This window comes from Numida meleagris, chromosome 3, assembly GCF_002078875.1.
Source record: "Numida meleagris isolate 19003 breed g44 Domestic line chromosome 3, NumMel1.0, whole genome shotgun sequence".
Lineage (NCBI taxonomy): Eukaryota > Metazoa > Chordata > Aves > Galliformes > Numididae > Numida > Numida meleagris.
In genome coordinates this window covers 8,564,395-8,589,440 of record NC_034411.1, presented here as the reverse complement: position 1 = coordinate 8,589,440, position 25,046 = coordinate 8,564,395, and the positions used below count along the sequence as shown (strand labels likewise).

At 44.5% G+C, this 25,046-nt stretch overlaps 1 protein-coding gene across 2 annotated transcripts in view; it reads left to right on the top strand.

Moving 5' to 3' along the window:
• The window catches only part of FOXN2 (forkhead box N2), a 29,637-nt gene continuing 4,811 nt past the window's right edge, over positions 221–25,046 (top strand). The window contains exons 1-5 of one of the 2 annotated variants that reach the window (XM_021392949.1): positions 221–354; positions 11,163–11,710; positions 15,332–15,456; positions 19,459–19,520; positions 24,741–24,809. In XM_021392949.1, coding sequence (XP_021248624.1) covers positions 11,177–11,710; positions 15,332–15,456; positions 19,459–19,520; positions 24,741–24,809 — 790 coding nt within the window. In that variant the 5' untranslated portion in view covers positions 221–354; positions 11,163–11,176. Of the gene's footprint in view, positions 355–11,162; positions 11,711–15,331; positions 15,457–19,455; positions 19,521–24,740; positions 24,810–25,046 lie in introns of both variants that reach the window. The other variant, XM_021392948.1, reaches the window with a different exon arrangement.

The window sequence follows — 25,046 nt, the reverse complement described above, 5'->3', positions numbered from 1 at the left end:
GGCCCGGCACCGGGCGGCCCCGCCCCCTCCGCTCTCCTCCTCCTCCCCCGGCGGGGGCTCTGCGCGGCCCCGGCCGTGCGGCCGGCTGCTGAGGGAGCTCGGCTTAACGGCGGGCTGCCCGCGTCGGGTAGCGATCGCGTTAAATAAGCGACGGGCGTTCCGCAGCGAACGCGTGGAAAGTTTCCCCGGGAACTCGTTTGTGCGGGGGTTCCCCCTGGGGCCGCGTGGGGAAAGGTGAGGGGCGGCGCGGAGCCGTCCGGGCGTCGGGTTCGGCCGCGGCCGCTGCGACACGTGGAAGTTGGAAACACGGGCTGACGTTGTGCTTGAATGCAGTGAAGATAACTTTTTCGTGAGGTTGGTGCCTGACCTGTGAGCTGGTGCTTTTCTTGACCTGTGCTAAGTGATATGTACTGCAAATTGTGTTACCAGTGCACTCGTGTTTGAATGGACTTGAGGAACGTTGGGGCTGTTATGTACCACCGTGGGACTCATTGAAGTCAACTTCTGTTCGTTTTTTGGTTTGGGCTCTTCCTTCCTCTCAGAAGTTGGGTGTGATGATGAATCTGTTTAAAAGAAATGAAGCTCACATGGTCTTATGTCACCAAATTTGGAAGAGTTGTGGCAGTTTTATGTGTTGCCTTAGTTTGGTTTGTTTTTCTGTTTTCGTTTGCTTTGTGTTTTGTTTATTTAGTTTTTTTGACAGGTGCCACCTGGCCTTTCCAACCTCTGTGACACACAGCTTGGCACGGCAGCTCTGGGCTGAAAGATGTACGGTAGCAATGAAAGTGGCACAGAGTTTGAACTGATGGATGTAGCTGAGTACCAGTGTGCCACAGAATCATCTGAGTTGAACAGGACCCTTAAAGGCCATCTAGTCTGACCCCCCCACCCCCCCTGCACTGAACAGGGACACCTCCAGCTCCGTCAGGTGCTCAGGGCCCCATCCAGCCTGACCTTGGATGTCTCCAAGAACAGGGCATCCATCACCTCTCTGGGCAACCTGTGCCAGTGCCTCACCACCCTTACTGTAAAAATCTTCTTCCTTATATCCAACCTAAATCTACTCTCTTTTAGTTTGAAACCATTTCCCCTTGTCCGGTCACAACAGATCCTGCTAAAGAGTGTGTCCCCTTCTTTATTACAGCCCCCCTTTAGATAGTGACAGGCTGCTCTCAGGTTTCCCCTGAGCCTTCTCTTCTCCAGGGTGCAGAGCTCCAGCTCTCAGCCTGTTCTCGTAGGGAGGTGTTCCATCCCTGGGATCATTTTTGTGTCCCTCCTCTGGATGCGCTCCAACAGGTCCACAGCTCTCAAGTACTGAGAGCTCTTGGAGGTTTGACTAGGACAAAACCTGGCTGATATCTTTGTTGCCAGGATCTAGACCGGAGGATGAAGTTGGAACCCCTTTATGTGCTGCAGGCTAGGCTCTTTTGACAAAGCTCTGTAGGGATCACTCAGCCCAAAAGCAACATGTTTTATCCCAAAAGAGACACCAACTACGCAGCGTGCTGATTCAGTGGCTTCATCTGTCAGGAGTTTTCTTTTTGAAGAGCCTTCCCATTGCCTCTGGGAGCATGGGATGGAAGGTGCCAGCATTCCCAGCAGCTGTGTGAGTGTAGGGATGTGCCAGCCCTGTAAACAAACAAGATAATCTGATGCCCAAAGAAGCTGCATAGGGATTTTGTTCAAACTGATTGGAAGGTGATGCAGTTCTTGCATGGGAATGTTGATTCCCATAAAAACAGCAGCAGTTGTTATGCTGGTGTCATAGGGTTCCTCCCAGCCAGATCACAACCTGTGGGGTGACAGAAACAAGTGTTGGAAGAGGTGACAGTGTGCTGCAGCCACTGTGCACCTCTTGTGCTGTGTTCTTCAAGGGGATATTTGTACTGCACCACCAGGGTGCAAAATGAGCTGTATAAATACAGCCTTCCTTCCCCGGCTGTACATCAGTGACAAGCAGTCCTTAGGCCTTTTTGTCCCCTGAGTAGCGGCTGTCAGCTGCAAGGATGGTGCAGGGCATGCCTTTTACCTTCTGGCATAGGTGTAAGTTCTACCAGTTTTACTCCATTTGGCTCCTTGAGTTTTCTTCTGGTTGTTTCTCCCTCTTCCATGTAGTGAGATGTATTATGCATATGCTCATGCATGAGATGTCACAGTGCTAGTTGTAAACCTTTTACCTTATGGAAGGAAGTAGGTAGAGGCTGGAGCAGTTGTTGAGTCTACCTCGTGTGCCTGTAGACAATTAGGTGGTGTTGTGCAACTTCCTTTGCAGAAATCCTGCTGTCAGTGGTGCTTCCGTGACTCATGGAAACATGCTGCTTTGTCTTTCAACAAGTGTGCACTTGCAAACTGCACGCCTCATCCAGCTCCCGCTATAATAAAGGGCTGATCTCTGTCTTAGGCTTTGCGTGTGCAGTGTATGTGTCTTTTCCCAGCCCTGGTAGTTTCCTTGACTCCAGAGGAGACAGCCACAAGTAAAAGAAGAAATGTCTGAGGTGGTGCTCTGCTGTCTCTGGATGGACCTTTTCATCTTCATACATGTTTGTTTATTCATTCCCTGTCATATTGTGTGCTTGCTGTTCTGTGTGCACACTGAGCAGTGATAAACCAACTTTCTCTTATTGCTCTGTAAAAGCACATAGTGATACTCCAGGGCACTTGCAAAAGACAATTCAAGTCAGCTTGCCTGTGCCTTAGTAATAAATCACTTGGTACAGAGGAAGCACTGCCTGATGCTGGATACCATCCTTATGACCTCTGTTGCTTTGTCTTCTTCCTATAAAATGTTACGGCCACCAAAGCACGAGCCTTGGAGTGTGCTCTGGAAAAGAGCTGCTGAGTGCTGAGGGCCCGGAGGTGGCTGGGAGTACTGGCTGCTGTGTTTAGGGGGAAATGTCTCTGTTACAGAAGGGTTACTTGGTGCCGGATTCATTTTAAGAAAAGCTTTTGCAATTTGTGTGTGTATAAGGTGATTTATACAAAAACTCAGTGAGGTGGATTTCTACTTCTTTCTGATGTGGTCAAACTTCTTTTTCTATTAAGTTCAACTTCTTTCTCTTCAAAGGTTAGGGCAGCTTAGGAACTCATTTATTCAATAAGCTGCTGCTGCAGATATCACCCCTTTCCCTCCATGCCCTCTGTGGCAGGCAGGGGAAAGCATTGCTCTCCATCTCTTTGTTGGCATTGAACCCAGCTGTCTGCACCAGAGCTACTCATTGGCATAGCTCAGTGTGCCTCTCAGCAGCATTGCTGGGCAGCTTTAACTGCTGGAGTGGCTATTTTCCATCCATTAAGGGCTGGATTGGAGGTACTCAGGCACTTCTACTCCATCTTTGTATTACTTGGCTTCTTTTCCACCAGCTGAGCATCCCACCTGTGTATATCATGTCAGTAGCAGTTGCTTTTCTTTCTTTCTTTTCTTTTTTTTTTTTTTTTTTTGTGGACTTTGCAAGGTGTGACTCAGTATATTCCCAAGGCCTGTCTCCAGGAGCAGCTTGTCTTGATACTATGCTCAGGCTTTGTCTTCTTTCGGGTTGTTTTAGTGCATTCCAGTCTTACACTTTGTAGCTACTTTTAGTTTCTCTGTTAATGTGGTTGTTTGCTTCCTTTTTCAGCAATCTGTTGCTCTTCTGCATTGTGCTTATATCTGGGGCAAGTGTGTAGTTGCTTAAAGGATGATTACTGTCCATGAAGATTGCCCAGTGACTGAGAAACTTGCACACACCCCAACAGTGATCTGGGAAGCTTGTGGCCAGACAGCAGCAGTTACTTGTCTGGCATCCTCAGGCTGAGGAGGCAAATCAACCCATCCAGCTATCAGGAAACATTGTTTAGGGGATGTTGTCTAGTCAAAGTACAAGCCAGTTTGCTTTTGGACTTTTGACCATGCTATATGAGAAGTGGTTAGTGTCGCCTGGTGTTTCCATAGCCTCGCCTTATCACCACAGGTGCCTTTCCGTTGCGAACAAAGAAGCTTACATCATCCATAGCATTTCATTGAAGGTGTGCCTTCAGCGTGCAGGGTTCTATATGATGAACTGGGTGCTTTTTCTGTACAAGAGACACAGTTGGCCCAGTTGTTCCAGTGTGTGGTTGTTGTATGGAGGAAAAAATAATTTTGTGCCACAACTGTTATGAGCAGAGGGATTATTCTGACATAATTTTAAAACTGAAAGCTAAATGAAACAGAGTTGAGTTCAGAGAGAGATGTCCAGTAACTTGGCTGGGGGAGGATGTTGTGTTACTGGAACAGCTGGGGAGATGAGCAGTGTGAGGACAGGAACATCATTCTGCTGTGCTGTGGGTTCTTTGTGTCTGCATGGGGATGACAAATAAGAGCCCTGTGAGCAGAGCCTGAGTGTTTCTGAGGATGCAGGCAGGTGTTATTCATCCCTTTGGCCTATCTCAAGGTATATCAATGCTAATGACTGCTGAGTTTTGTTGCCCCTTTAGTAGTTTCCTGCTTATGGAGTTTTCAGGATATGGCTTAAAAGAAAATGAAGCATCAGTGCAGAAGTTCCTGTCTTTACTGGGCAGCAAGAATTCCTGAAAAGCCCTCTCTGAGTGTAGCCAGACCTTACAGGGTAAAAGGAAAACTTGAACTCGGGAAGCAGTAACTGGAAAACAGCAATTAGTGAAAGCTTGGCAATTGCTAAGCTGTAATGTGGAGGCTGTTTTGTGTTAGGCACTGATGTTGCTCTGAAATTATATCTTACATAAGGGTTGCTTCAGGTGAAGTTTCAGCTTGTTGGTTTTCAGCTGGAAAGTAGAAGTTCTGGTGCTTTAAGGCTGAAGAAGGCAGAAAAGCTGCATGGAAAATGGAGCATTGTGTTTCAAGTGTTGGTAAATTGTTACTGACACCAGCTGAAATGTAGCTATAGGGATATTCGCTTCTGTTTCAAGGGGATGGTAGAGAAACGTGTAACAGTTATCCTGGAAAGGAAATTAGCATCAGACTGTCTTTGCCTGGCATTTGTTCAAATGACTCATTTGTGAATGGCTCGCTTCTTCATTTGCATTTTCAGTTCATTCAACAATGTACAGAATTTGGGCTGCGTGGCTGGTACCTTTTGTTTTTGAAAGATACATCTGCTATTGACGGAGAAGGGTTTTTCTTATTCAAAAACAAATCATGAAAAAAAGCCCAAGTTTTTTTTTTCCCCTTCAGCGACACCAAGGCTTTTCAAAATGGCATAGATTACCCTCTTATTTTTGTTTCCCACTTCCCAGTTTCCCTGTTAGACTGTTTTCGTGTGCATGTGTTAAACTCGAGGTGCAGGGAGCCAGGTCTCAGGCTGGCTGCAACCTTTAGGGCAGCCCTGCGACTCCCAGCCCAGTGGTGGCAGCACTTAGGTGATCCGATGGCTCTGGGCCCAGCGAGGCCTACAGGGCCCAGCTACCTGGGCCTGTCTCAGTTTACTTATCATTTTTGTTAAAAGACACTTATTTTAATCACAAAGACTCTCGTGTGTATGTTTATGTTTGGTTAAGAAACTTTTTTTCACACAAGTTGGAACTGGAAGTAAATGATCTTCAGGGTCCACTCCAACCCAGCCATTCCACCACTCTGTGTTAGATGTCAGATGAAATCTCTTCCCATTTTCTTCCCTGGGCTATGATAAGGGTTTTTTTTTTTTCCCTTCCGTTCTTAAATTGCACAGGATATATATATATATATATATATTTTTTTTTAGCTTTTCCTGATATTAGAAAATCAGGGTTTTTTTTCTTTTCTTTTTTTTCCTGCCTAATTAGGTGAAAGGGTGTGGGAGGATATTGACATTAAAAGGGGAGAAGCTTGGAAATATTACTCCTGGAAACCCCGTTTCCTTTCAGCAGGATGATGAAGAAATGCCAAAGCTCCCATGCTCTCTGTGTGGCAGGCTGGCTTTAGGAAGCTGATAACCACCTTGAACAATTACTCCTCAGTCATGGTTTGCATGGCAGGAGGTGCTAGTGTCCTGCGTTGCCGGCGAGCACAGCAGCCTGATCTGGAAACAAGAGATCAGTTGCCTGCCGGTTGCTCAAATCTGTGACCAAGAGGTGGTTTTGTCCTCAGGAGACTGTGGTGCTTTAGTTGTCTTGGATACGTGACATCATGCGGCCTTGTAATCAAATATAGGCCATTTGCAGTGCTGTGGGGATTCGAATCCGAGCCCCGGCCTGCGGAGCCTGTGGATGGTGTTGTGGGGGGAGCCTGAGACAAAGGAGAGCAGAGAAGGTTCAGTGCAGGGTAAGTGGTCCAGTGTTGGGCTCTGAATGCTTGCAGCCACGTGGGTGTTGTGTCTTCAGTGCTTGCAGCTTTTTCTCAATGGGTTTTCACTAGCTGTGTGAGGAGTTCTATTACTTCTCCCTTCGATGCACAGAACACTTGCCATTGGTCCTTTGCTGCATGTGTGCTGGCTTGAAAGCTTATTGCAAACTTGTGTGAGTGGTGACAGCCATTTATGCATGTACTTCTTGTGCTGTTTTAACAACAGAATATACACATTGATGTATTTAAGTCAGGACAATCCCTGGTGTAGATACACCTCCCATAAATGAAAGGAAATTCAAAAAATCAGCAGAACAGTTTGACACCGGTATAGCTGCTGGCATGCAAAAGCACATGTGGATGTTTTTAAATACTCTCCCAGAGCCTGTGTCCATGAGTACAAGCTTGTGTGCAGACAGCACAAATACTCCGCTGGTGTAGCTAAGGCTGCACGCCCTGAGAGTGTGGTGACGGAGCTGCCCTCATGTGACAGCAGTGTGATACCATTAAAAACCTCCTGGATTAAAGCCATGCATTGCTCCTTAGGCAGTGCGTGCGTAGTCTATTTTTAACTTTTGAGAGAAATTACTGCACTGTTAGCAGGTTGCAGGTCTTCCCAAATGGCTATTGAGGTCACCTGTTTGCTTGGCTGGTCCTACAGAATCAAATGGCTGTGTTTAGAGAAGGTTGTCCTAACCTGGGGCATTGTGGGTGCTATATGGTAGCTTTCATCTCACTCCACCTTGCATTGAGCTGGAAAGTGAAGAAGAGTTAAGTAGCAGCCCTGCCCATACAATGCTATACTACAGAAAAGGTTGGTTGGTTGGTTTAACAAAAGGCCAAATGCTTTTTCTCCAGTTGGAAGTCAGGCCATTGCCTGTGGTGGCTGCAGAAGTAAAACAATGGCTGTGCGTTGTTACCTGCAGCCCTGCTGGTTCAGGGAAGCGTCCTTGTCACCTTTAGTGGCACAGAGGCATCTATGGCAGCTTCCTAGGGCACCTGGAGTCTGCTGGATCTGAGACTGCTGGCAAAACTGTGCCTTGTGTTAGGTGTCTAACTTAGTAAAAGGGCAGAAAACTGTCCCAAGGGGTGTGTTTGGTGTGGCAGTGAGATTTCCTGTTTCACCTGCTCTGAGGCGTAATGGGGCAGGATCTTGCACTTGGACACGAGAATGGGAGAGGAAAGAGGAGCAGGAGGAAAGGGGAATTGAGTCATGTCAGCTTGCCTAGGGATCACACTAGAAATGCTGTGGCAGCAGTATTGTGACTTTGCTTATGGCCATAATGTGTTGTGGTTTGCTGCTTGTATGAGTACATGCACGTGCTGTATGCCAGAAATTAAAGAACCTTTGTTCTCATAAAAAGCTCACGAGTATTTATTTCTGTGAAAGAACGTAGCAGGGCTCATTCATTTTCATCAAAATGAAGAAATGGCTGGGAATGTATACATGGGGATGTGCAAACCTGGTGTAACCACAGATATAATTTGCTACACTGAGTACCTTTCAGCCCCCAGAACCTTTCACAAACTGAGCTCTTCAGTGAGTTTGAAAGAAGATTGCAGAAGCCACCATCTTCTGTAAGCATTTTTTATTTTTGTAGAGATGTTATTTGTTCTTTATATTTTTTTTCTACTCTCTTATGATAAATAGGAAATTTCTCCGTCTCTCCAGGAGAACAAAAATCTCAAACCAGGTGATGCTGTGTTTCCAGGTAAAAGCAGAATCCAGGTCTGGTATGGAGAATGAACACCAGGAATGACACACAGGCAGTGCAGAGCCATGCAGAGGGGTATCCTCTGTGCTTAGAAGAGGTGGATTTTCCTTGAACTTGGCATTGGGCTTGCTGAGGATTCATTGCTCAGAACAGAAACAGGCAACCTCCCTGCTTGTTCTGTGTTTGAGCTGCAGGTGGTTAGAGGCCGCAGGTGCTCAGCCTCCAGATTTGCTACAAGCATTCAGTCTGTATGCACATGGCTTAAAATTTTGTCTCTGGTATGTAATATGATCTCACTTTAGCTAGCAACTCATTGGTTTCTTATGAACTGGTGATTATTGAGTGGTGTGGAGTGGTTTATTCAGCAACAGCATTGTGTGCAGTGTCTTGTGATGCTGAATATCTTCCTGGTATGTTGGGGCTTCTGGCCTGCCTGAATACACCTACGGCCTTCTCTGTTGCGGTACTTTGTTTTTGAGGTGCTCAGTGGAGATAGATGCTTGAATCACTTGGGATTTGGATACATGATGCCATTAGGCTTTGAATATTTCTCCATTCCATTGCAATGCTAATGCTAATGGCAGCATGCTATACTACATGCACAGAGTCAGTGTGCACTGCTTCACGTTCTTAGAGGCATAATCAAAGTGTGTTATTCCTGCATTTGGAAGGCTGGAAGTTCTAGCCTGCTGGCTGGGCTGTCACCATGGGAAGAGCGGTGAGTTTCTGGGCATTTGGTGTGTCAACTGGAGATGCTGGTAAGAGGCCTCTCCTGTTTTATATCGGTACTGCTAATTTGGCTTGGGTGGGAGCATGATGGAGAGCAAGTCCAACTGGCTGCCTCTAACCTTGTTTGCATCAACCTCCCTAGCTGACAGCAGAGAGAAACATGAGGAAAAACACTGAGGGTCCAAGTGTATACAGTTCTTCTGTCACAATATCTGCTCTGGAGGGCTTCTTCCATGCTCTTTGGTGGACTGCTGTCCTGTGATACTCCCCCAGGATCAACCCTGTCCCCAAAACCCTTCCTGCTCCCAGCAGCGATGGCTTCAGTGAATCATACAACCCTTACATTTGAGGCTACCTTTGAAGGCTGTGGTAGTTAAAGAACCAGTTTTCCTCTCCACTGATATTTATCAGACCATAATAGTCTAATAATCACCTTTATAATCTTATAAGAAATTTGTATCATCTGCTGATGTGTTTGTGTAGAAGATGTGTAAGGTGGTAAACTAGGCATTATGGAGATAATATAAGATATGGCTCTTTGTAATGCATCTACTAAGAGAAGCATGGCATATTATTTGCTTTTATATTAATATGTTATAATATGTAATAATATATTTGCATATATTCACTAGAAATATATTGTTTGCAAACAATTGTATGCAGAATATTAATTATTAACAATTCCAGCGATACCATATTCCAGTAATATTACTATTGTTCATATTAATTATTCTTGTGATTCTCTACTAATACATAATAGCGTACAAACAAAAAGCGTGTTGATATCTCAGTGTCTCCCTGATTTTAACTACCAAGTTTAAGTTAATGGGAGACATGGGACAAGGCAGTAGTATTGGTTATTGTAATGAAAATGCTGAAATGTTGCGGCAGAGCTTGGGTTTGTCTCACTTTGTGGATTTTGTCACTATTTTTTAATTTAACGGAGAATTGAAAAAGTGACATAGACATGTATATAAATGGCTCAGTTTTAAAGCCAGCATTCACCAACTGCCAATGTAAATCTGCTCTGATAGCTTGGGGGAGAAGCAGTTTGTAGGCAGAGCAGAATTACTTTTGACCAGCTATATGAGTGATTTGCTTTTCTTTAATTTATTTAATGTCTGAGCTAACAGTTGATTATGACTGTCCCTGGACATAGATTGAAAATTTGGGGATAGTTTCCAGTACTGGTACGGGTAAGTACAGCTTTTGTTTGCTGGAGAAGGTGGATAAATTGGTCTACACTGTGCTGGGCAGATTGCCTGTGTGAGTCTGGGTCTTGGGCTGCTCCAGTTTGCATGATCCCCTGACAAGAGGGAACAAGGAGAGCTTTGCAATAGTTGGCAGGGAAGAGTACAAGCAGATGAAGAGAGGAAATTGCTTGATGTGTTTTCTGGGGAAGGAGTGAATTCTGTGTTCCCTGATAATTTCTGTTTAAAATCTTAGTAGCAATAGACTTAATCTGATGGTTTGCTCTTGTACAGAGGCCGAACAGGTCCTTGTCCCTGCTTTCTCTGCAGAAGCACAAGTGCACTAAGCTATGTGTTTACAGCAAATACTACAATAACTGCTCCAAAAAAACCCATCCATTAACTTGTGTCACACTGTCTGATGAGATAACTATCCTCACCTGCTGTCTGGTTTACAGTTGAGCAGTTGCAGTAGGAGCTAGAGCATGAAACCAGAACGGTAGCTCCCGTACAGGGATAGGGAAGTCAATCTGATTTGTATGGATTTTATTTCTTACAGTTTGTATGATCATTAACTTTGCTGGTAAGCTTGCATCTGGAGTCGGAGAGCCTTGCATTTATAGCAGGCTACATATGTGAAGTGGTTTTGTTGGGCTGTGCTTCTGGTACAGCTGTGTTGGCCAAAGCTTTAGGTGCAGCGAGGCTCTAATGTGATGACATCAGCAGAAAAAGCAGCTGTTAGGCCAGCAGCAAACTGTTAGCTTGTTTCAGCCTCCCCAGTGCGAGGGAGTGCTTGAGACTTGCAGGGGGTTGTAAAGACTCCATTTGTGCTGAGACCTTGAATTCACTTTATGCTATTTTAGCTTTGGGACTTATTTTTTCCTCTTTAGGAACCAAGAGCAAACACTTCTAAATACGGTTAATTTATGATATAATGAGTATCATTAAAGACTAAATGTGAGAAGAGAATGTTTTAGGTCCTACCTGATGTGGTCTTTTTCAAGTGTTGATGTCAACTCTATTATTTCTGTATCCCAATTGACTTGTCAAGAAGAGTAGAGCAATTTCCACGTGCTTACCGTGTGCTTTAGCCATGGGGAAGTTAAAAGGTCCTCATGAGGTTACTGGAGGAGATGCGTTGGGCCTGGCTCTCCCCAGTGCCCACAGTATGGGGATGGTATGATGTCATGTTCCCCTGGAGCTTTTTTGGCTTGGCAGGCTGCCACTCAGCATGATTTTGAAGTTTTGCATTGATTTCTGTCTCCTTTGTTGCAGACCAATCAAACTAAATGGGTCCAGTCACTGGAATGACTCCGGATAAGAAAGCTAAAACTCCAGGAGCAGAGAAAGCTGCAGGACTAAGACAGTCACACAGGATGGGAAGCCTGCCCGATGCAGGGGATGCGGGGAGGCCTAAGGCCACTGTAGTGGACAGCGATTCAGCAGATGATGAGCTCACAAATTTGAACTGGCTGCATGAAAGTACTAATCTTCTAACAAACTTCAGCCTTGGAAGTGAGGGTCTTCCAATTGTTAGCCCTTTATATGACATTGAGGGTGACAGCGTGCCATCTTTCTCGCCCTCCTACCAGAATCCAGAAAAAAAATCTTCCACTTCCAAGCCTCCTTATTCTTTCAGCCTCCTCATCTACATGGCTATTGAGCACTCTCCCAACAAGAGCCTCCCAGTCAAAGAAATCTACAGCTGGATCCTGGAACGCTTCCCCTACTTCGCCACGGCACCAACGGGGTGGAAGAACTCTGTCAGACACAACCTCTCCTTGAATAAATGTTTCCGGAAGGTGGAGAGAAGCCATGGCAAGGTGAGGCCTGGGGGGGAGGGAGTTAAATAAGGCTTGAAATTCACAAGGGAATTAAGAAGACCCTGTTGTTCTCAAGGGCTTCCTCCCCTCACCATGTGTGAAGCAGTTGCGTGTTGGAATCCTTTAAACGCTTTCTTCACAACTGTTGTTATTTCAGAAATGCCACTTCTGACAAGTGTCCAAGTGCCTTAATTGACCTTGTGTTTAGTACTGAGCTGGGTAGAGCTACCTGCAATACATCCTTTACAAACCTTATTGTATAGGACTTTGTTTCCACTTAGAATTTTGCTAGGCTATAATACTCAACCTAACATATTAGACATCTGTTTCAGGATGTCTTGTGGTGTGATTTCTTTGTTTTGTGGTGTTTTGTTTTCTTTTAAAGGAACTCATTTGTTTGAGGGCAATTATTTAAGTTTTTGCCAATGCTGATTTTCTGAACAGTGTCACGTGTGGGGTTTGGAATTGGCAAGGTGCACCCTCGTGGCTGGGAAGGATGTATCGTTAGGGAACCTGCTACAGATAACTGTTGCTGGGGCTCTGCCCCTCTCTGTGAGTTGGGCAGGGCTAGCAGCCTGGCAGGTGACACTGCAGTTTGTACCTACAGTCAGTGGGTTGCTGTGTGCCATAGCAGAAGGGATGCTTTTGCTGTTGGTGTGAGGTGCCAAGCTGGGGAGCTTGAAAACACTTGTTGTCCCCTTCCCACCTTCACACCCATGTGAAGACACACACGCGCTCTGCCAACAGGAACAACACAAAAGTAACGGGGAGACACATGCTGCAGGACATGGGGCAGCACAGTGGTAAGGAATCTTATCAGGAAAAAAAATGGGTCAAACTGCGATTGCATGTCTACCTTGAATTCTCCCAAATGTCTTGGTGCTTTACTGAATTTATTGCTGCCAATTTTTTTTTCCATTTACAGACTCATTTCCAATAGATTTTGCTCAAATAGTATTTGCTTGTTTCCTGTCCTATACCCTCACATACCTCAGCTCACTTATTTGTTTGCTGTCTGATTAAATAAGGGGAAAATAAGAAATTTTTTTTACTATGAAAAGCATCTAAATGGAAGCACTGTAATAGGATGTTTCTTAATCTGAAAGTTGCCGTGAATATTAAACCAACTTTTCACTTGTGATCTCTTAGCACAGCTCTAGCATTCAAACAACCTTCTTAATTCCTGCATTTGATGTACTGCAGTGCTTTGACCTCTGCCATAACGGTGTTGTCATAACTTTGCATGTCTCTACACGCAGCTTGTCTCAAGAAGGCTTTTGCGTAAAGATCCACTTCTTAAAGTCAAGGATACTTCTGTATAGATGTCCTACTGACTTGAATTATTTTATTACTGATTTCCTTCCTCCCTCTCTCATTTCCCATCCTGTTTCTCAGAGAGTCTGCTCTGACTTCCAAAACAAAATGAAACAACACTTGCCCTCACCCCAAAGTCAGCAAACAAACCCTGAACCCACGTGGTTGGACTTCAGCACAAGTGGTAGCAGGCTCGTTATCAGAAATGCACGTAGTGCCTGGCAGCCTCTCAATGGAGATGGGGGTCCTTGATGTAAAGCCTAGAGTTCAGCAGATGTCAGGAAGGGCTGGGTTGATGTGCAGGGCTGAACGCTGGTTCTCAGTGTGCCTACTTTAAATGAGTGGGCAGCTTTGTCTGGGAGAGGAGATGTGAATTTCAGAAGAAGGATCAGGGTAGGGAAGGGAAGTCTTGTAAACTGCTCTACAACTTGCTGCTTTGTGAATCTGCATATTACAGCTGATCTGCTCCAGATCTGGACACCTCATGGTGCGCATAGGAGTCGCACCAAATGTCTTGGCGTAAGGGCAGCAGGAACTGCCCACTCTTTTCCTTCCCTAGCAAATCCCCTGGTGTTATCGGGTTCTGAGTAGGTGAGGGGAAGTCAAAGGGTTGCATCCATGAAAATGTATTCTGGTTTGTTTTTGTTTTTGTTTTTTTTTCCCCTCCCAAGCAGGGAAAGTGGTAGAGTCAATGTGAAAAGTTGTGTGGTTAAAGGGCAGCAAGGAATGGATGTGGGGTCTTGGGTTACAGCCTGTATGGATCACCAGGGAGGTGTTTCTGTTCTCCTGTGAGCCCTCCAGTTTGTAGCAGAGTCAGTGCATATGGCCTTGGGCTCTGTAGAGGAGAGAGGTGAAAACTTATTCCTCTGCCCTTACTGGCAGTTATTTGAAAAGCTGTGTACTTTTGCACACAGTTATGTAATTTAGTGAGGTGAAGGATGATGTAGGGCAAGAAACTGCTTTGAGATGTCTCAGGCAACTGCTCTTTGCTAAACTATTACACGGCTGTGAGTTTGGGGATTTTTATTTTTTTATGAATTGCCACCAATGGGGAGTCAAGTTGTGAAGAGGCGGGAGCTGCCATCTCATCAAGCATCACTGGCCTTCCACCAACTTGATGGGATTTCCACCTGCAGTCCTGCTTCCTTTTGAAGTATGGCACTAACCTCACGTCTGTTGGCTTTCTACTTTGTATTTTGTTCAGCAGTAGGCCCGAGTGTGGTGGTAGAAGCAACTTCACAGGCACTGGGTTGTCTCTTGCTGAAAGTCTGCATTTAGGATAAATAGTGGTGCAAGATAAGTTTTCATGCTAACCCAGAAGTAGAAGTGCTTGCCTAAGGTAATAGATAAAATAGTGCAGAGCGGTGGTTTGTGGGTGGGATGCATTCCCAATACTCTGTGAATGGAAGAGCCTCCAAGCTATGAAAGGAAACAATAAACAGATTTGGGCCCCTTATGGGGGACAACCAATAAGCCACCGTGCTGACCAGGACAAGTGCTGAGCTCTAGGAGAGATCAGGAAGAGATGAAGGTGTTAGTCTGGTGCAGAGGAGACGGACAGAGCCAGCTGAGAGGATCCCCCTGTTAGTGCCCAGCCAGCTACAGCCTCCTGTCAGTCACCACGGAGCAGGAGTCAGCTGTGTAATTAAGGGTAAGCTTATTGATACCTATCTTGTGCTTCTCAGGCCGTGCGCTGTTCTAGCACAAAGAGATAGGTGTAAGGAAAGTTCAGGTTAAAAAAATAAATAACTGAGAGATGCTGTGAGACATCTGTTTGAAGGGCAGTGGCTTCAACTAAAATTACAGAGTGGCATCTCTGTTTGTCAGCTAGGAATGCTCCCTGATTTGATTTCCTTTCACCATTAATAGCAAAATATTTCCACTCTTCCTGAAAAGTCCAGTGACTTAAATAGGACCCCAAACTTGTATGCCTTGTGGGGCCTTTGAAGTCGTGGAGTATCCATCTGTAAAATTGTATTCTACCTCAGCACTGACTGGAGGTGGCCAGGTGGCCTCTGTGGGCTTGCAGGAGGTGTTGCACCAAACTTTGAGGTTTGCTCTGAGATTTTTCTCTGCATCTTGGCAGGACTGCTTCTGTCTCTTAATAGTTTCATACATTTTAGTTGGAACACATTGTTTTCTTGTGCGTGCCACTAGCCTTGGGGTACTGCAGGAGTGGAATATAATAAAGTAGGTACACAGCTCTCAGAATCCTTTGGAACTATAGTCCTATCCAGGCATTGATAGTACCCTCCCTTCTGCCATGTACGTTACCAATTCTGTAGCATCTATGCTTCTTTCTTGCAGGTGAATGGAAAAGGTTCGTTATGGTGTGTCGATCCAGAATATAAGCCTAATCTCGTTCAAGCACTGAAAAAGCAGCCTTTTCCTTCAGCACTTGCATTTTACACTCCACCGGCATCACCACCAAGGTAGGTGGATCTTCTCACACAAGTGCAGCTTGCAGTTATGTTAACCCACCTAGCACAGGACATTCCTAAGCAGTTGTTGATGACTGACTTCCACTGGGAAAAGAATTCAAGTGGGACTTTGGTGAGCTGGGTAGACAGGCCAGGAAGACTGGCTAGACAGGACCAGAGAGCATCACGAGCTCAGGCTTCCCAGATAGTGGATCTGGGATCAGTGTCATGATCTGAAGAAGTGGGGAAGCACTGATTTCACAGCCATGACTGCCAAGCTTAATGTTTTTTTTTTTTTCCCAACTCGTGTTAATTTTCTGTTGTTTTTTTTTTTTTTTCCCTTTGAGCAGTAGGGTAGCTTTCTCTTAAATATTTTCTCTTCTTTCTTCTACCTCTTTTTTTTTTTTTTTTTTCCCCCCCCCCCTTCTCATTGTGTCTTCCTAGGGGTCCTGGCTGAAATAACCCAGACAAGAGCAGTTAGTGTTGAGGTTTATGCTGCCTTTGTGTAGGGGCTTTGCAAACAGCCACTGCTTTTCTCACTGGTTTCCAAGAGGTGACGTGGGGCTGGACTGGTGAGGTCCTTGTGAGTTCTGTTTCTTCGGAGAGCAGGCAATGGCCCTACACGCAACAAAATCCTGCTTTGAGCACAGTTCACCTGGACTAATCTGGGATGTATCTGGTGCTGCTTGCTGGAAAGGAGGTGTGCGTTCTCCTGTAAATCACTGCATTTGCATATAAAATATATATATCATATGCTGTTGTCAAAAGCAGTCAATCTCTCTACGGTCTCAAGTGCCTGGAGAAGTTGGTCTAAGAGAGGAGCGTTTTCCTCTGAGGCTGTTAGAAACATTTTGCAGTGGGGATGAGAAGAACAGTCTTTCCCGTAAGCGTCCTCTCAGGTGGAATCTGCTAGATGAGGCTTCCTCATCTGATGCATTTTAAGGTTAGGCAATAGATTTTGGAGAGTTTCAAGTAAACATAATCATGAGTTCCTGGTACAGGAAGAGGAACATCAGTCAGAGCGAGCACTTAGAGGTGGCACAGAGAGTAGGCACGGGAGGATGGAAAGCAACTAGGAATGCAGTGCTGCTGATGGGATCAGGAGTTAGGTAGGCATGTGGCCGGTTTATCTAGATTGGCAAACAATTTGGGTGAGATAAGAGGTAATTACGATGTCTGTACATTGCCCTATGCCTTGCCTTACTGCAAGGAGTTTCCGTAACAACCAGGAGGAACTGGGATTACAGACGCAATCTGTGAAACCAATACTGAATATTTAGCAGAACTTTCTAAGAGTCCCACAGGACACTGGCCTTGGGATCCCACACCCCTGTGTGAGCTGTAGCTGTCAGAGTAGTGCAGGTGGCATGGGACCTCTGGGTGTTTTCTGCCCAGCTGAAGAGGCAGGGGATGGAGTTGGACCCAGCCCAGGGCACGTTCTTCAGAGCCTTGTCCAGTTATGTTTTTAGTATCTCTGAGGTCTTCAAGATCAGTCTGATGATACAAGCCTTAACGTATGATTAATTTAGTTTGTATAAATACGATGCAGCCAAGTTAGGTGTAGGGAAGGGGGAGAGATTTTTATCTCAGTGCTGAAGTACCTGCAAGACCAAGACTTGAGCTGGAAGCTGTTGGTTTTGGTAACTCGTTGCCTTCATTGAAGGATTAGTCACACTTGCCAACAGTTGCAATTGCAAGGAAATACAGGCACGTGGCAAAACTCCCACTGACTTCAAAACATGAAAGGTTTTGTAGTGCTTGTATTTATAAGAATAGTAAAATGGGAACAGCAGTTTAAGACACTTGACTTCTCCCTGACTGTAGCTTCTTTTTTATTATGACTAAAAATACATTTCTAAGACTTTCACTCATAGGCAGAAAAAAAAAAAAACAATTGTTCTTCTCCCATGTTTAAAAATTTTTGAATTGAGATTTAAATTGTGGCTTAATTCTGGGGAAGGACCCCAAGGCACTGCCTTGTATGTGGAGGGAAAGAGGAAGCCCAGAGGTACCGCTGGGGAGGACCATCCAACCTTAACTCCAGGTGATACTTGAATTTTGCTGTGGGAAGGCTTGTGTTTGTCATTTTTTCTTTACTGTGTTCATGGGGAATATACCTATCATTCAGCAGCGGTTTAAAGTACAGTTGAAGGTGTCGCTTTGATCAGAAGCTTTCCAAAGCTGTAACTTGTGTCTAGTAAACTGAAGCTTGTATTGTAATGGGTGATTAGCATCAGTGATGCATTTTATTTCCGTGCAGGTTGTTCAGCAGGTTGGTGCAGGGTGCCTGGCTGCATTCTGCTCCTAGCACCTGTTTCTAGCAGTCTCCACAGCCCTCATCTCACAAGTGCCATACACATATGCATAGGTTATCTTAATACTAAGCATTCATTTACTATGGGGAAGCTCTATGTGCGTGTGATTCTTGAAGGATCTGAGCTCAAATGGAAGGACGAAGGTATTCATCTCTTCGTGCACTTTACTTGCAGGCTGTGGGGCAATCCATGTTGGGCTGGCTCCACTGCTCACCGTGTGATTTTTTTTTTCTTCTGTTTTTGGATCTGTTCCCTTTGCACTCTTTCACCCCCACAAGAAAACATATCAGATAGCCAACTTGGCTATTTTGTGTGTTTGCACTCGGCTATACTGAATCTTTCTCCCTGTGGCTCCTTCACTGGGTGATGCTCAATATTGCTGTCCTTTTCAGGAGCTTTGGTTACCAGTGCCAGGCAAGCTGCAGCGCAGCAAGAACTCCCTATTTGGCTCAGATGAGGCATCGCAAGTCACCTTGCTTTCCAATTTGTGCACTTTCTCCTTGCCATTAGCAGTCTGCACTGCACCAACCTTTGGAGCTGTCACTGTTGGCAAGCTGAGATTGGGCACAATGGTGGTGGCAAATCTTGGGGGTGGCAGCACCAAAGGGCATCCCCCATAGCAGCTGACTGCAGGGTGGGAAAGGTGTGTGCAGCCACAGCAGCAGGCTGAAAAATACTTTGTTCACAATTCAACTTAAAGAAAGAATATTCTAGTTTGCAAAGGGTATTTTAATAATTGATGCAGTTGGTTTGGTTTTAATTAATGATCTAGACCAGTAATTAAAGAATCTATACAATCAAACGCTTAGCAGCTTTGTATTAGGGGGAGGGGGAGTGGAGAGGAAGAGATATCTGGCTAATTTTAACAAATAAAGCTGCCTAACTAGATAAATATAAAAGGTAAACATACCTTAATGATAAAATTATTCCATTAATCCAGTGAGGTAGCTTTTACAGATTGGACTTGTCTTTTTATTGCCCTTTTACAGTACAGGTAGAAGAATTAAAAAATGTTTATTGCTGTGCTTCATGCCATTTTAAAAGTTGTGTATTGTTACTGTTGCATTTATTTCTGTTTGGTAGTGCATTTATAATGAACTGAATAATTAGGGCTGGATGTATAGCACAACTTGTATTCTGCAGTGTACTAAGTGGTACTTTGCCAAGTGAAAGCTGCTAAGATAATGCAAAAAGCAGGTGTCATCCACAGAGCAGCCCAGCTGCAGATAACTGGGGAATCAGCAGATAGCTCTTGTTGTCCTTCCTTAGTGTTTTGCACAGGGAGACTTTCATTTTTGCTAATCTTTCACTGCTTGAAAAAAGAAACAAACCCAACTGGTTCTTACCTGTGCTGCTTCTCCCAGATTCTGAGTGTCACTGCATCAGCTACCATTCTGCTCAGATGCAGGTTTACTTACTAAAATAAATATGTCTTTGCTTGAAGTCTGCATTGCTAGCAAGGCTTCTCCTCCGTGTGGGGTGTTTCCCAAATGCAGATGATGGTTCATTATGCTGTATGAACAATGTGACCAGCACTCCACTGAGGGCAATAGAAATTGTTGCCTGTTTGGTTTATCAGCTGAACTGTGGTGTCTTTTGTGTGTTTTTAAAAAATTATTCTGTGATAATAATATTGTCTAATACACTTTGTACGCGTTGTTTGGTTAATAACTTGACTTGTTGAATTTCTTTTCAGTAGGTCATCTTCTCCTCACTACTTATCTTCAGTACTTAAGCAGAATAATGGCCGATCTCTCAAAGGTAACAATGAATTTTCTTTCCTTCTGCTCTGCTGCTTTTGCTAGTCACAAGCATATTCTGAACCTCAGGTGATTTTGATTAATTTTTTATACAGGCCTGTTCTGAAGGGACTGCTAGATTACAAAAAAAAAGAAAACAAAACTGATTTAACAGAATGCATGCTTATTGTGTTAGTGACTTGTGTATTAAGCTTAAATCCGTAAGATTGGTTTCAGATTGTAAGAGGAGTCTCATTGTTTTCCAGCAAAGTATTTAGCAGGCATATCAAATGTGACCTACTTTAAGACTGAGTAGTTCTGTAGAAAACCACTTTGAAAGCTCTGTATCTCTACACTGGGGATTGCCTGTAGTTAGTTTGGTTTTTATTGGTTACCATGAACTGAGACAGAAAGGCAGCAGATTTCTGTTGTATATGGTGTGTAGCCACAGTAGCGCCTGAAAGTTGGGTGTTTGGTATAGGTGGCTGGGCAGTAATTGCAAGGGAACAAGGAACAAGTCAGGAGAGTGCTTCACAGATAGCACTTCACCCATTTGCCCAAAAAGGTTGAGCACAAGTTGGTATTGTTGCCCGTGTAGCTGTGCAGAAATATCTAAATTTGCTGATGAACAGAATAGATGTACAATATCTCTCTAGTTAAGACGTCACCTTAAAAAATGCAAAATGTTCCCTTTAGTCCTCAGAAGAGAAGAATGAGATGGGTTTAGCAAACTGTCTTGGCACATAGCTCTAGATGCCATAGTACCTGTGCTGCTCCATAGCCAAGTTTGTCCCTGTGTGTTTGCAGCCGCACAAGTCATGCAGTAGGTATAGGAAAAAACCACAACAGTCGCATCCACAACTGAAAGAGTTTACGTTGTCTAGTTATTATTTTAACCACAGTCACCAAAGCTTGGGAGAGGAAGATTGGATTGGACTGAGTTTTGGTGGGGATATGACTGTGGAGGAGTGATCTGCCTGGATTGCTGGGCTCAGAGTCATACTGAATGGAGCTCAAGCTACTTGGTGCCTGCTCACCAGCAGCGTTCCCCAGGGCTCGGTCTTGGAGCTAGTTTGTTTAATATTTTTGTCAGCAGTCTGGTTGAGGGAATTGGGTGTAAGCTCAGAGACAAGTGCCTGGCAAGCTGCCCAGCTGAAAGGGACCTGGGGGTGCTGGTTAATGGCTGACTAAACGTGAGCCAGCAGTGCACCTAGGTGGGCACAAAGGCCAGTGATTCCTGGCCTGCATCAGAAATAATATGGCCAGTAGGATGAGGGAAGTGACCTTCCCTCTGTACTTAGCCCTGGTGAGGCCTCACCTTAGAGTACTGTGTTCAGTTTGGGCCTCTCGTTACAGGAGAGACAATGAGTTGCCCATTCAGAGAAAAGCAACAAAGCTGGTGAAGGAACTAGAAAATGAGATGTGTGAGGAGTGGCTGAGGGAAATGGGGCAGGTTAGTCTGGAGAAGAGAAGGCTGAGGGGAGACCTCATTGTTCTCTACAACTGCCTGAAAGGAGGTTGTGGTGAGTTCAGAGTCAGTGTTCTCTCAGGTGACAAGTGATAGGATTGAGGCAATGGCCTCAAGTTGCGCCAGGGGAGGTTTAGGCTGAACATTAGGAATAATTTCTTTACCTAATGGGTGGTGAAGCATTGGAACAGGCTGCCCAAGTAAAGTGGTGGAGTTCCTGTCTGTGGAGGTGTTTAATAGATGTGAGGACGTGGCAGGTAGGGATGTAGTTTAGTGATGGGACTCAGTAGGTTAGGCTGACGGTTGGGCTTGGTCATTTTGAAGATCTCCAAGCTGAATGATTCTGTGATCCTGTGATGGTTCTGTGATCTCTTTTGGCCACAGCTAGAAGTTCATAGTACAACCCATCTCCCCATCTACCACGTTAAACACAGGTGACTGCAGATGTCTGAAGGATGTTCTACAATATGCCCACCCTTCTTGGTTGTCTGTGCACTGAGACCTGAGGTGATGACACATTGTTTGGTACAGTCATTCTTGGCAGTTGCCGAACTGCAGCTCTTGTCACAGCTATGCCAGCAGCAGCATGCAAGCTAAGTAGGGGATGTCCATGTAGCCACTCTTGCAGCACAAACCCATAGGGATGTCGCTCCTCCAAAGGAATGAGTTTTCTTTTAATGTGGACACCTGCAGGTGAAGGTGCCTTGCTGAAGCTCTAGCAGGAGCAGCTTCTGGCTGAAACGCAGCTTGAAGCAGGACTCAGGGCTGTGTGTAACTCACACCTTAACTAGCCAGCGTGCTCACCTCTGCATCCCTTGGGTTGTTTTACTGTTTATTTTCAGGGAATTCTTGCTGAGTGCAGTGTTGCTGTCTTCCTGGTATCCTCTTCCTCATCTGTATCTGCCTACTCTTACAGGTTTTAAAGACTGTTGGAGATGCTTTTCTCCTACTTTCACTTTCCTTGAGGAAGAACAGCCCACTAGGATCAGATTTAAAAAAAAAAAAAAAAGGGGGGGGGGTGTGAATTAAAGATGGAAATCTGTTTTTCATTGACAGTCAAATGCAAATAGAAGTAGCAACAGCTGCTGAGCAGAAGATGGTTACTTCACTTTCCCATATGTGCTTGTACAGTTTTCCTTGTTTTACAACATTGTAGTAGGCCTTCATACCAGAAAGGTGCTAGGCAGCGTGCTGGGATATCACCACATTTCCTTAGAAGGAGCCTGTTGAGCACAGGTCTTGTACCTCAGTAATAAAGCTTAATCCACTGACAGTTTGTCCTTGTCAAAAATAATTAAAGTGCTGGGAAATGAATCATGCTCAAATGTTAAAGGACTGATTCCAAGAAGAAGTGTGCATGGGTTAATTTGTTGTAGTGTTGTTGTTAGAGCTCTTTCAGGATAATAAAATGCCATCAACAAAAGCAGGGCTGTGGCAGCAGGACACCCAGCTCTGTGCTGCAGCTGCTGAGGTAAGAGGCTAGTTTTAGTTACCAGGTGTAAAAGTCATTTTGCTGAGTCCTAGGACAGATCTGGGAAATTATTATTATTATTTTTTTTCTCAAGAACAGCAATTGCCAAGGAAGGCAGAACGTAATAATGGTGACCAGGAGCACTGGTAATTCTTCAAGATGAATGAAGTTGCTGCAGAACTTCTTCCTATTTCTCTGGGGATGCTAGCATGTAAAATGTATAGAGCAGTCAGCATCACTAGGGATGTGATCATCCTTCTGTACTTAGCTCAGGTGAGGCCACACCTCGAGTACTGTGTTTGATTTTGGGCCCCTTGCTACAAGAAAGGCACAGGCCCTGGAGCGTGTTCAGAGAAGGGCAACAGAGCTGTGAGGATTCTGGAGCACAAGTGTCATGGGGAGCGGCTGAGGGAACTGGGACTGTTCAGTCTGGAGGAGAGGAGGCTCAGAGGAGACTTATTGCTCTCTACAACTGCCTGAAAGGAGGTTGTGGCAAGACCGGGTCAGCTTCTGCTCCCAGGAAACTAGTGAGAGATGATGGCATCAAGTTGTGCCAGCGAAGGTTTGTATTAGATATTAGGAAACGTTTATTCTCTGAAAGAGTGGTGAGGCACTGGCACAGGCTGCCCAGGGAGCTGGTGGAGTCACCGTCCCTGGAGGTGCTCAAGAACCGTGGAGATGTGGCACTGAGAGATAGGGGTTGGTGGGCATGGTGGGGATGAATTGGGATTGGACATGATGATCTTAAAGGTCTTTTCCAGCCTTAATAATTCTATGATTCAGAAGCACCACTTGCAGGTTGTAGTGTTTCATTAGTGCCTCCTGTTACCTGTCAGTTTATCAAAGTGGTGTTTATGTACCAGTGCTGTTTGTTAAAAGAAGTCTGATGGCAAGTGAGGAATCAGGCTATTTCACTTGCTGATTATGGAAAGTGAAGGAAAGTAGCTGTTGAAGGTTTTATTTCTTTTTGTCAGTTGCGCTGTAAATTGCGAATTATGACTTGTCAGTTCAGTTGCTCTGTTACTGCCAAAGACAAAGCAGAGAATAAAAAAATCTTGCAAGTGCAATAGAATAAGACCTTAAAGTATCTTGATTTAAAAATTATAGAAACTGAAAATAATGGGGAAGGTGTATGTCTTCTAACCTGTGTTAGAAACAGCAGCTCATTTACTTTCCATGTTGATTAACAGCCATTGTGATGTTCTTCAGATTTCCCCTCAACTGGGGTGAGGCTATAGATGTGTATATATATATATAAGAAAATCTAATTGACACTTCCACAGTCTTCTTCCTAAAATTTAGCCCCACTGATGTTGGGTAGTGCAGTTAATGCACGTAGTGGAGTGGGGGACGGGCTGCAAATGGGATTGCTGATGTTTCAGTTCAGCAGCTCCTTTCTCAGCATCGCTGAGCAGGATGGAGAGACCGTTCCACTTAATGCTGGCACTTCCCCGCACCCTGTCTTCCAGCCCTGCTCCTCTGCTTGCTGCTCATGCGTATGCACATGAGGATATGGTATCCAAGACTGAAATGTCCACAAGATAGATGCCTCTTTTGATATTTAAGTAAACCACTCAGTGCAGCAAAGGATAGCATTTTACAAGTAGTGTTTGTCACCATAACTAAATCACTGCTGTTCATCTGAATGTTTTTCCAAGTACCTATTTATTATGCATATCTCTGTGCCTTCTAGATGGAGCAGTTCTGTTCTTTTCCCCCTTTGTCTTCTCTATTTATTCCATTTTTACATGTTCGTAGCGTGAAAAATACTGCAAAGAGGGCACTTTGTCCTGAGGTAATAGAAAACAGAAAATGTGTGCTAAATTAGAGCTGTGTTTAACGGCATTCTTCAGTCTTGTGCATTCATTCATAGAATGAGGGTATGAAGCTGATCAGGTGCTTTGCTTCGCCATATGTTGTCTTTCTTTACAAACAAAAGCCACTTGTTGATAATCAGATGCTCATATGATGATATTAATGCTGCTGATTCTTGGCTTTGGATGTGGTTTAGTGAATTCAGTTAAGTAAGAATTCAGCAAGAGTTCAGCTTTAGTACAGTTATGGTACTTGAGGTACACGGCTGTTCTGTAGCCACGTTGCTCATACAGTGCCACTTTGGATCACTGTGCCTTAATTTTTCGCTGTATTAGAGTCATGCTGGGTCTGAATCCTTACACATTTTTCTGCTGTTCTTCATATTAGACCAATGTATGCAGTTCTATATATTATTTGTGTGTTCTAGAGACCTAATTTTGTCTGTCTTACCCCCTGGGTTCTAACATTTTGCTGCTTTTCCTTCGCAGAATCTGATATTGATGCTGCTACTGCAATGATGCTGTTGAATACTTCAATTGAACAAGGGATGCTAGACTGTAAGCATAAGCCACTCTACTGTTTTTTCCTTCAGCCGGTAGCTACACATTTTCTTTAAAGTTGCAGTAGTGGATCTTTCTGGTAATAAGAAGAGTCAAGAAGCAAATCTATTTTAATTATTCTTTCTGCTAGCATTAGTTTTATAGAATGACCTTCTCTTTTTTCCTTTTTTTTTTTCTGTGCAAAGTTCTTCCCTTGCCTTCCCTTTCTGTACTAGATGCTAAGAAGATTCTCTT